This window comes from Stegostoma tigrinum, chromosome 20 (genome assembly GCF_030684315.1).
Source record: "Stegostoma tigrinum isolate sSteTig4 chromosome 20, sSteTig4.hap1, whole genome shotgun sequence".
NCBI classification, from domain to species: Eukaryota; Metazoa; Chordata; class Chondrichthyes; order Orectolobiformes; family Stegostomatidae; genus Stegostoma; species Stegostoma tigrinum.
This window is the reverse complement of record NC_081373.1, coordinates 13,411,402-13,423,731: the sequence shown is the minus strand read 5'-3', so window position 1 is coordinate 13,423,731 and position 12,330 is coordinate 13,411,402. Positions and strand designations below refer to the sequence as shown.

The 12,330-nt window shown below is 44.1% G+C and overlaps 1 protein-coding gene and 1 long non-coding RNA gene across 10 annotated transcripts in view; one reads left to right on the top strand and one right to left on the bottom strand.

The window, feature by feature from the left end:
• LOC125461813 (Kv channel-interacting protein 2) overlaps positions 1-11,280 on the top strand; it is a 320,168-nt gene extending 308,888 nt beyond the window's left edge. For all 9 annotated transcript variants that reach the window (XM_048551046.2, XM_048551052.2, XM_048551050.2 and 6 more), the window contains 2 exons: positions 4,866-4,928; positions 5,890-11,280. In XM_048551046.2, the coding sequence (XP_048407003.1) occupies positions 4,866-4,928; positions 5,890-5,937 (111 nt within the window). In that variant the 3' untranslated portion in view covers positions 5,938-11,280. The remainder of the gene's footprint in view (positions 1-4,865; positions 4,929-5,889) is intronic.
• Positions 1,513-12,330, bottom strand: LOC132210781 (uncharacterized). The gene is made up of 3 exons (XR_009446963.1): positions 10,185-12,330; positions 9,003-9,113; positions 1,513-2,452 (listed from the first exon to the last, which is right to left on the bottom strand). It is a non-coding gene; the product is annotated as an uncharacterized LOC132210781 (long non-coding RNA).

Here is a 12,330-nt window from a genome sequence, read left to right as displayed (position 1 = left end):
GAAGCCAAGATGGATCATCCACTCAGCACTTTTGGCTAAACATTGTCTATGAATACTTTAGCCTTACCTTTTGCAGTGATGTGCTGGGCTCTTCCATCATTGAGAATGGAGATATTTGTGGAGCCACCTCCTCTAGTGAGTTGTTTAATTGTCCACCACCATTCACGACTGGATGTGGCAGGACTGCAGAGCTTAGACCTGATCCATTGCTTGTGGGATGGTTCTGATTATCACTTGATGTTTATGCAGTTTGTCATGTAAGTTGTCCTGTTTGGTAGTTTCACCAGATTGACACCTTATCTACAGGTATGCCTGGTGCTGCTCCTGGCATGCCCTCCTGCACTCTCCATTGAACCAGGGATGGTCCCCTGGCTTGATGGTAACAGTTGAGTGAGGGATATCCCACACCATGGGGTTACAGATTGTGCTGGAGTACAGTTCTGCTGCCGTTGATAACCCATAGCATCTGGTTCATACCAAGTCTTAAGTTCCTAGTTCTGTGCAAAGTCTGTCCCATTTAGCACAGTGATGGTGCCACACCTCATAATGGAGGGTATTCTCAATGTGAAAGTGGGACTTTATCTCCAGAAGGACTGTGCTTTGGTCATTTTTACCGATACTGGGTCATTGACAGATGCATCTGTAGCCGACAGATTGGTGATGATGAGGTCCAGTATGATTTTTCCCTCTTGCTGGTTCCCTCACCACCTGCTGCAGACCCAGTCTAACAGCTATGCCCTTTAGGACCCGACCAGCTCGATCAGTAGTACTGCTGCCGAGCCACTGTTGGTGATGGAAGTTGAAAACCCCACCCAGAGTACATTTTGCACCTTTGTCACCCACAGTGCTTCCTTCGAATGTTGTTCAACATGGCGGAATACTGATTAATCAAGGGAGGGAGGGTAGTAGGAGGTAATTAGCAGGACATTTCCCTGCCCATATTTAACCTGAAGCTGTGAGACTTCATGGGGTTCAGCGTCAATATTGAAGACTCCCAGGTCAACTCCCTCCTGACTGTATACCACTGTGCTGCCACCTTTGCTGAGCCTGTCCTGCAGGTGGGATAGGACGCATCAGGGATGGCGATGGTGCCATCTGTGAGTATGACTAGGTCAGGCTGTTGCTGTGAGAGGGCTCTTCCAATTTTGCCACCAGCCCCCAGATGTTAGTAAAGAGGACTTTGCAGGTTTGACAGAGCTCTTTCTCCCACTGTCTTTTCCGGGGCCGAGGTCAATGCTGGGTGGGGGTCCACACAGCTTCATTTGTTGGTTGAGACTTCGTTACAATGGATACAAGTGAGTGGCTTGCTCAGCCATTTCAGAGGGTGGTTCAGTGTGAACCAAACTGCTGTGGGTCTGGAGTCACATGTAGGCCAGACCAGGTGAGGGCGGCAAATTTCCTTCTCTGAAAGACATTCATTGGTGAGGCGGATATTTCCAATAATATACGAGATGGTTTCATGGTTATTACTAGATTTTAATTACATTTTTTCATATATTTCAAATTCTGACATCTGCTGTGAATGATTCGAACCCAGGTCCCCAGAACATTACCCAGGTCTCAGGATTAATAAAAAACAAAAGAACTGTCGATGCAGTGAATTAGGATCAAAAACAAAGCTGCTGGAAAAGCTCAGCAGGTCTGGCAGCATCTGTGAAGGAAAAAAACAGAGCTAACGTTTCGGGTCCAGTGATCCAGAACCTTCTGAGGATTTAGTGTAAATATATACTAAATCTGTCCTGAGAGTGTTTGATGGGGTCCCTTAGACTTGATTTGATTTATTACAGTCACATGTACATTAGTACAGTGAAAAGCTTTGTGAGGAATACAGGCAGATCATAGCAACAAGTACATTCAGATGATAAGGTGCTCAGACAGAGTGAGGCACACCAGGTTACAGCTCCACAGGAGGTACACAAAAGCAAGATCACCATTAGCAACATCGACATTATTTGAAGTTAGAGGGGTCCATTCAGTGTCTAATAGCGGCAGGGAAGAAACGGTTCTTGAAACTGTTGGTGCGTTTGTTCAGCTTCTGTATCTTCTGACAGATAGAAGGGGTTGTAAGAGAGCATTGGGGTGGTGTGATAGCTCTTTGATGATGTTGGCAGCCTTTCCGCGGCAGCGAGCCATGGATGGGAGGTTGGCTTCTGTGTTGGAATGGGCTGTGCACACCACCTTCTGTTACAGTCCTGAGCAGAGCAGCTGGCGCGCCAGGCCGTTATGCGCTTGGACAGAATGCTTTCACTGGTGCATCTGTAAAAGCTGGTGACAGTCCTTATGGGCATGCTGAATTTCCTAAGCTGCCCGAGGAAGAAGAAGCGTGTTGTGCTTTCTTGACTGTCGCATCTACGTGGGAAATCCAGGGCAGAGTGTTGGTTATTGTCACTCGGAGGGACTTCATGCTCTCCACTTCCACTCTGTTAATGGGGCATTCCCTCCTCCTTTCTTCCTGAAGTCAATGATCAGTTTGTTAGTTTTGCCAACATTGAGAAAGAGGTTTGCACCACAACACCAAAAATGTCAAATTTCCTGCTTCTCTGATGCTGCCTGGCTTGCTGTGTTCGTCCAGCTCCACACTGTGTTGACTCTTATCTCCTTCCTGTAATCTGACTCATCGTTGTTTGATATCCATCCAACATGGGAGATACTCTGTAACTAACCCCATGCTGTACCTGTCCGGGGAATGTTTGATGGGGGCAGTTAGAGGGAGCTTTATTCTGTAACTAACCCCATGCTGTACCTGTCCTGGGAATGTTTGATGGGGGCAGTTAGAGGGAGTTTTATTCTGTAACTAACCCCATGCTGTACCTGTCCTGGGAATGTTTGATGGGGGCAGTTAGAGGGAGCTTTATTCTGTATCTAACCCCATGCTGTACCTGTCCTGGGAATGTTTGATGGGGGCAGTTAGAGGGAGTTTTATTCTGTAACTAACCCCATGCTGTACCTGTCCTAGGAGTGTTTGATGGGGGCAGTTAGAGGGAGCTTTATTCTGTAACTAACCCCATGCTGTACCTGTCCTAGGAGTGTTTGATGGGGGCAGTTAGAGGGAGCTTTATTCTGTAACTAACCCCATGCTGTACCTGTCCTAGGAGTGTTTGATGGGGGCAGTTAGAGGGAGCTTTATTCTGTAACTAACCCCATGCTGTACCTGTCCTGGGAATGTTTGATGGGGGCAGTTAGAGGGAGCTTTATTCTGTATCTAACCCCATGCTGTACCTGTCCTGGGAATGTTTGATGGGGGCAGTTAGAGGGAGCTTTATTCTGTAACTAACCCCATGCTGTACCTGTCCTAGGAGTGTTTGATGGGGGCAGTTAGAGGGAGCTTTATTCTGTATCTAACCCCATGCTGTACCTGTCCTGAAAGTGTTTGCTGATCTCATTAGCACAGTCCCAGCAATGGGAAATATACATTTAATGATTTTGACAAGACTATAGAATGAGAACTGCATCTGTTAAGAAAATCTGCAATGATAAGATATTGAGAACATAAGAAATTGGAACAAGAATAAGTCCTTCAGCTTCTCAAGCCTCTCCATGATTCCAGCTGGTTATTCTCCTGCAGCATCACCATATCACAATGCCATTTGCATCTAGGAATCTATCGGTTTCTCTCTTGAACATAACTCAATGACTGAGCTTCCACTACCCTCTGAAATAGACAATTCTAAACACTCACCCACCTCTGAAACGCCTCCTCACCTCACTCCTACATGGATTACCTTTCATTCCGAGACTGCCCCCTAGTTCTCTTCACTCCACAGACAGGGGAAACTGCCTTTCTATATCCACCCTGTTATGCCCTGTCATGATTTTGTGTGCTTCTGTGAGATCACCTCTCATTTTTTAAGCTCCAGAAAATGCAGGTCCAGTCTCCTCAATGGGACAATCCCAACCCTCCGAGGAAACAGAATGGTGAACCTCTGCTCTCTGGAAAGTGTATCCTTCCATGGGTACGAAGATCAGATCTGTGCTCAACACTTCAGTGCCCAGCACACCAAGATGATGTATACACACGCTATGCTTAATGCTACTGTTCAGTGACTTATAAACCACTCCTTCCAGAGCTTGCTGCCCCTTAGTTCTTAAATCCTGTTCTTCTGATCTAAGATTCTCTCTCACTGATCACAGCCTTTTATTATCAGCATGATCCCACTTGATTTTCCTTTCTGCCTCTACCTTCCTAAATATTGAATACCCTTGAATAATATTCACTTTCTAGCCTTGGTCACCTTGTAGTCATGTTTCTACAATAACAACCTTGTCAGCTTTGTATGATGTCAGTGTTGCCAGCAAGTCCAGCATTTGTTACCCATCTCTAACTTCGCTGCATAGGGCGTTTAAGATTCAACACATTGCCGTGGGTTTGCAGTTACATGTAGGCCAGACCAGGCAATGATGGTTCATTAACGTCCTTCCCTAAAGGATGTTAGTGAACCAGATGGGTTTTCACAACAATCGATAATGGTTTTATGGTTACACCAACCAAGACTGGCTGTCAATTTCAGACCTTTACTAAAAGAGTTTAAATTCCCACAGATTTGAACCTATTTTCCTGGACATTAGCCTGGACCTCAGGATTACTCGCCCAATGATGTTACCATTGTGTCACAATCTTGTCCATGTACTTTCCTAGTGCTGTTTATGTTCCCATGTTATTGTGTGCATTCAGATAGAGCGCCTTTCATTCTGCTTTCTCCGTATTTTGATCATATTTATTTCTGCTGCCTTGCACTTTACGTTACTACATTCCTGTTTCCTGCTCCCAGTTTCGTTTTTCTTGTACCTGAATTCCTTTATGGGTTTATATCCCCCTGAGCAGCTCGTGATAGATTTTCACTTTGTTCTGGATCTCTTTTCTACAGAAAATGGACAAGAATCGAGATGGTGTTGTCACCGTTGAGGAGTTTATCGAAACCTGTCAGAAGGTGAGACACTGAAACCCTGGATGTTATGACTATATCCTGGTGCCATATGCATTACCTAGTGAGACACCTGAGTGAACAATGAGGAACATGTAACACAGAGGAGAATATGAATGCCACTTGGATTCTGTACATTTTATGTAATATCTTGTGGTACAAGAATAACTTTGAATTCTGAACAGTGATCCTGCACCAATCTCTGACCTCATTTTCCAATCCTCACTCACCACTTTCCTCCTCACTCAGACAATTTTGCTAGTTCTGTTCTGATCTGTGCGAGTGTGAGCTAGATATGTGTGTGAACTGGGTGTGTATTTGTGAACTCTGTGTGTGTGTGTGTGTGTGTGTGTGTGTGTGTGTGTGTGTGTGTATGCATGTGAGCTGTGTGTATGTGAGAGAGAGAGCTGGGTGTGTGTCAGTGTCAGCTGGGGCTGGGTGTGTGTGAGAGCTGGGTGTGTGAGTATGAGCTGGGTGTGTGAGTATGAACTAGGTGTGCAAGTGTGAGCTGGGTGTGTGTGTGTGCATGAGCTGCGTCTGTGAGCTGGGTGAGTGTGTGAGCTGGGTGTGTGCGTGTGAGATAAGTTGTGTGTGTGTGACCTTGGTGTGTGTGAGAGAGAGAAAGAGAGAGAGCTGGGTGTGTGTGTGTGTGTGTGTGTGTTTGTGTGTGTGTGTGTGTGTGTGTGTGTGTGTGTGTGTGTGTGTGTGTGTGTGTGTGTGTGAGAGAGAGAGAGAGCTGGGTGTTTGTGTAAGCTAGACATAGGTGTGTGTTTCTGAACTCGGTGTGTGTCAGAGCTGGTAATGTATGTGAACTGGATGTGTCTGTGTGTGTGAGAGAGTTGAGTGTGTGTCTGTGTGAGAGAGCCTGGGAATTGTGAGTCTGTCAGTTGTACATGTGTGCTTTGCATGTGAGTGTGTGTTTGTGTCTGTTCCCACTAATTCTTTCCTGTTCTGTTTCTTTTTCTAGGATGAAAATATCATGAAGTCAATGCAGCTTTTCGAGAATGTTATCTAGAGGTCACAAATTGACCTCTGACTCCTTGCCCTCCTCCTTTGGCAGTTGCCTTGATCGGAAAACTTTTACTCGGGTTCTGGATTTGTCCACTGGGGACCTACACCTTCTCTGATCATAACTCCTGTGTTTGTGGTGGGAGAAGTTAGATTGTAGGACTTTCCAATAAGCACTGAGAGAGGGGAGGAGTAAAGGACCCATGCGGCACACACTTTGTATTTTTCTCAGAATCCAAGAACTGCTTGAGAATGTGAAGGGTGTGTGGCACCAACAATTTTCCTGGAAATGTGGCTGAGAGACTCACATGCCAGGAGATACACTTCGAAGATGGGCTGCTCTTCACAGCATGTTACTATAACAAACTATTAGCATCTGTATACAAATAATACCAGATATATGGTACCAAAACTAGTAAAAAGTGCTATCTGTGTTCCATCCATCATCTGCTAGAAAACACTGGGCCCACTGACCAAAATCTTCTCATTGTCAAAAAGGCTTTACTGCCCTTTCAGTTCTCCAATAACATCCCGACTGTTTGAATCAAACTGACATACAAAAATACAGACGGAGCTCTAATCTGTACCTAATCCTGTGCTGTAAATGTCCTGGAAGTGTTTGACGGGGATAGTCTAGAGAACTTTACTCTGTATCTAACCCTGTGCTGTACCTGTTATGGGAGCTTCTGGTTGGATCAGTGTAGAGGGAGCTTTGCTCTTAATCTGACCCAGTGCTATACCTACCCTGAAAGCAGTAGGACAGTGTTGAGAGAGATTTACTCAGTGTCTAACACCGTGTTGCCCCTGCCTTGAGAGTATTTGATGGGGATATTGCAGAGGTAGTTTTACTCTGTATCTAACCTCGTGCTGTAACTACCCTGGGAGTGTTCGATGGGGACAGTGTAAAGAAACTTTACCCTGTATCTAAACACATGCAATAACTGCCCTGAAAGTGTTTGATGGGTCAGTGTAGAGGGAGTTTTATTCTGTACCTAGCCCTGTGTAGTAACTCCCCTGGGAATGTTTAATGGGTCAGTGTAGAGGGAGTTTTATTCTATATCTAACCTCTCTTGTGAGCGGGTGAGGGGGCCAGGGGTTACGTTACAGTTGACAATTGGTATTTGGTGCTTAAATAAGTAAGAGCTTCCATCTCTTAGTTGAACATCCCTGCCATTTTTGAAAGTGTTCAATCAGAAGTTTCTATACATTCTCACAATTTCAGATTTGTCTCAAATTTTCAAATAATTTAAAGAGCCCTCATTTATTATTTGCAGTGATGCTTCACCATATCACCTGTGGTGTCCAGCAGGGTTGGAATCAGTGTTCTGCTGATCTACAATAACCGCCAATGAGAATGCTGACTGCATGAAAACAGGATGAAAAACTGAGCAATATCGTTCAATATTTACATCAATATAAAAAGGAAATTGGCTCAACATTGGATGATCATTACTTGTGGAATGTAAAAGTCAGCATTACTACAACAATAGCTTACATTTATATAGGGCCTTTGACAAGGCAAAAATCTCAAGAGCATTATCAAAAACATTGGCCTGAAGCTGCACGAACAGATGTGGACATGGTGAGGAGTTTTCAAGGACAATTTTAAAACAGTAAAGAGAGTTGGCAATAAGTTTTGATGAGGGTTGAGTTTAGAGTTAGAAAGTGAGTGATGTGCAAAGGCTAAAGCTGGAGGAATGTCAGGATACAGGAGGGTGGGAATAGACTACCCAGATAGGGTGGATCAAAATCATGAAAGGATTTGAACACCAAGGTTAAGAATGAAAAATGAAAGAGATCCCTTTAAGAGACAAAACCTTAGCCTAATAACCCAAGGTAAGGTTTAATAGAATGGATATTAAGTCGGTCTAGTCTCAGAGTATACCACCGGCACTATTAAGCTCTGTCAATGGTCCTGCCTGTACCCATTACCTAGGTGTTCCAGGAGACATGAAAGAAAGGAGAAAAATCAAATCATCGCAGGCCTGTGGCCTGAAGTAGACTGTCATAGACCCAAGCCTGCACTTGCCAGTGCGCAATAAGCAAGCGCTACTTTTTAAATGCTGGGCAGAGATTATTGACAGAGACTCACAGCATTTACCCCCTACCATTGAGTTCCAAGTGACAGAAGTCATAAAGGATGAATGGGGAAAGTTATCCCCTGCCCTGAGGGAACATGAATCTCAATGGATGCAATTCAACAATGGCGCCATTAGAAGGAAATGTCACAGAAAACAGAAATGTATTGCCAAAGTTTATTGTCTTATTCTCATCAGGACAAATGCAAGAATGCCAAATATTCCCCCCTCCATGGCAACACCTCAGTTAATAAGCGATGTCTAGCCAATCAATCAGCATCTTCAGTTTTTTCCTCCAGCAGTGTAAATTTTTGTGAGTAATTTGAAAATTGGCATTCTTCCAATTATCTTGAAGAACAATAAACAAAACTGTTTAAGAAAGATGTCCCTATTTTCAGTGATATTTGAGTTCTGGATAACCAAGTGATCTTTAAATAGGTGACAATGCTTGGGGTAGGACGGTGGAAAACTTTTGATAAACAAAAGGGGTGCAAGGGCAGGGTGTGAGTGGCTATGTAACATTGTGGAACAAAGGGGCCTCAGAAGCCACATTTCCAAAATCTTTCAACAAACTGTTTTCCACTATTCCTGTTGGTTTTGAAGGTTGAACTCAGGAACACGTCATATTTCTGGGACCCCAGAATGTGAACCTGAATTGCGACAGTCAGGTCAATACTTTGGGAGTGCAAGGCCTTTGGAATTATTGATTGGGTCTGTTTACAAATTTTAACCATTTGATTGCTTTCCTGTCATATAGCCCTCTGCATCACACAGTTACACAACTCGTAAAACTGTTTAGCATGATAGACAAAGACTTAACTCGAGTCTCCTGCTCCACATATGAAGAAAGCTTTTTATTGGGTCTTGCTGTTAATCAACACAGAAAACTAAACAAAAGGCAGAATTTAGATTGGGGTTTCAGATCTGGCTGATGCTTTTGTGAATGCTAGGTGGTTCACTAATGCCCTTTAGGGAAGGAAACTGCCATCCTTACCTGGTCCGACCTACGTGACTCCGGATCCACAGCAATGTGGTTGACTCTTAACTGCCCTCTGGGCAATTAGGGATGGGCAATAAATGCTGCCCAGCCAGCAACGCCCTCATCCTGCGAATGAATAAAGGAAAAAAAATTTGAACAGCACTGCAATGATTTTGAGCTCTGTTTGAGTAAGTTGACACAAGACAGGAACAGGGTGAGGAGAGCAAAAGTGTAACAAAATATATCCATAAACTTCTGCCACTCCAGAAATGAAGGACTTTACTTGATTGGAGAAGCTAAGCTGTTCTATTCAGAGAAGAGAATGTCAAGAGGGAACTTACTGGAAAGAGAAACCATAAAACTTACAGATATTGTTCTAACTCATCTTGTATAACTCAGGCTTAATATGACCAGTGCACTTTTTTCCAGTTTTTACGATGCTTATCCTCCAGATAGAAGCATTCACAATCATAAAGAGGCCGGAGAGAGATAGGCAGAGGGTTAGAACCAGAGGTCACTGGTATAGGGGGACTGCTAAAAGAACCAACAGTGACATAGAGGATTTTTTTAAACCATCTGGAATACAGAAAGCAGTGGGGAAATTCAGCAGGTCTGGCAGCATCTGTGAAGAGAGAAACTTTTCTGGAAGTGTTTATTGGAAATATGTATAAGGATCTTTACTTACATTTGAAATGGTTAGAAGGAGCTTTACCCTGTATCTGACTCCATGTTGTACCTGTCCTGGGAGTGTTTGATGGGGACATTGTCAAAGGAACCTTATTCTGGATTTAACACATGCTTTACATGTTGTGGTGGAGTGTTTGAAGGGGACAGTGTAGAGGATGCTTCACTCTGTATCAACCCGTGTGCTGTTTCTGTCCTGGCAATGTTTGGTGCGGACAGTGTAGAAAGAACCTTAAACTGAATCTACCTTGTGCTGAAACTGTCTTGGGAGAGTTTGATGGGGACAGTGTGAGCTTTACTCTACATCTAATCCTGTGCTGTACATGTCCTAGGGCTGTTTGATGAGGACAATGTAGAGGGTGCTTTACTCTGTAACTAACCCTGTGCTGTAGTGTTCCATTTCCTCATACCCGAAAAACAACATTGAGCAAAACACAAACGATTAATGAAGAAAGCATAGCTCTGAGTGACTGCTGTTGTTTCCATATGGTTCAGGGAGTCGTCTGTACTCACCTATTCTGCTGCCTGATTCATCTTCAGTATCCACCCTGGGCAGTCTGAATGTGGTCACTGAGTCCACCATAGGCACTAGGTGATCCAAGGAAATCAGCAGGATCTGTCTTTCACCAGAGATCATAAGACGTTACTGCGAAAGTCGGCCATTCAGCCAATCACTGACATCATTGCTGATCTGATAAACATCAACTCCACTCTCTTGCCTTTCCCCCATTACCCTTGATTCCCTTACCGGTTAAAAGTCTGTCTATCTCAGCCTTGAATAATGACCAAGCCTCAATAGTCCTCTGTGGTAAAGAATTCCACAGATTCACTACCTTTTGAGAGAAGAAATTCCTCCTCATCTCTGCCTTAAATGTGCGACCCCTTATTCTGGAGTAGAGATGATATGAAATGTAATGATGGAATACTGTGCCCTTTGGCTGTGAGCAATGATTTCATTCATACATTGCCTGAGTGGTCCAACTGGTGTTCATGGCCCCTGTAAGAGTCCAATATGTGAGTTCTGTGAGGTATCTTTTTCCTTTGGCAGTTCCTAGGAAACTCTCTCTTTCCCCCCACCCCCTCCAAGACATCTAGCATCTACCTTTGAAATCTGCACAAAATCTCTCACGTTCTGTCCATCCGGATTTGCCCAGAGGTCCCAAGAGAGCTGCACCTACCCCAATCCCTCAAGTGAAGAATAAATCATCACTCTGTGATAGACAAGTCTGCATGGATATTATATAGGCCATGTCCCTACTGCTGTGATGCTCCATTCCTGGCCACAGAACAGCGACTGCTCCCCAGACCCGCTCGCCCTACCATCCATTCACCTACACTTTCTCTCAAGAGACACATGAGCAAAGCATCCGTCTCTGCCAAGGGTCTCAGCAAATCTGCGTGACGTCCAACTTGCATCATGAATCTGGACAATGAACCTTATATGAGGGTTTGTGATGGCATGTACTGTTTCAATCATGTACCGAGGTCATTCTGTAATTTCAATGTGCAAGGATCTCCTTTGCTCTGCTAGATTAACTGCTTAGCCATCCAAATATGTATATTTTGTAAGGAAAATGAATAAAAATAATAATTGCTATGCAACACAAAAGTTTTTTTTTGGCTTGCATTCCAAACATTGGTCACTTCTGATATTCGGCACAATGTTTTATGAGTTTGTTATACCTTTTCTGTCAAATTATTTCCGGGATTATGACCACGTGAATATTTGCACTGGAAACTGTCCATGTAAACTTGTTACTCTTTGAGGCTGTGAATTCTGCAATGAGTAACTCACCTCCTGATTTCCTAATTCTTGTCCACATCTACAAGTCAGGATTGTGATGGAATACTCTCCACTTGTCTGGATGGGTGCAGCTCCAACAACACTCAATAAGTTCCACATCATCCAGGATAAAGCAGCCTGCCTGATTGCAACCACACATGCCACCTATAACATTCACTCCCTTCACAATCAATGCACTGTGACAGTGATGTGTTCCATTCACAAGATGCACTGCAGCAATTCATCAAGGCTTCTTAGACAGCACCTTCTGAAGCTGCAACCTCTAACATCTAGAAGGACAAGGGCAGCAGATGTATGGGAACACAACCTCAACCCACAAGTTCATCTTTGAGCCATGCATCATCCTGACTTGGAATGATATTGCTGTGCCCTCAGTGTCGCCGGGTCAAAATCCTGGAACTCCCTCCCTAATGGCTCTATGGGATCAGCTTCATGACACTAAAAACTCATTAGCACCATCTCAGTGATACTTACATCACTCAAGCTAACAATTGCTGCTCATTTTCTCTCAGGATGAAGTAGGAGCAGCTAATAGCTACCTGCCTGTCACTGAACCAATGAATAAATAAACGAAAGCCCTGGGAAGACACCTCCATTTTCCTATCTTGTCAAGGAACTGGGAAAATCTCTGTGCAGAAGAACTGAAGGACACATGAGATTTGGACACAATTTGAAATGTTGCCATTCATCCAGCCAGTGACAAATTAATATAGAACAGAATAGCTACAGTGTGGAAACAGGCCTTTCAGCTCAACAAGTCCACACTGACCCTTGGAGCATCCCACGCTGACCCATCCCCCTATATCCCACCTAAGCTACAGGTAATTTAGCCTGGCCAATCCACCTAACCAGCAC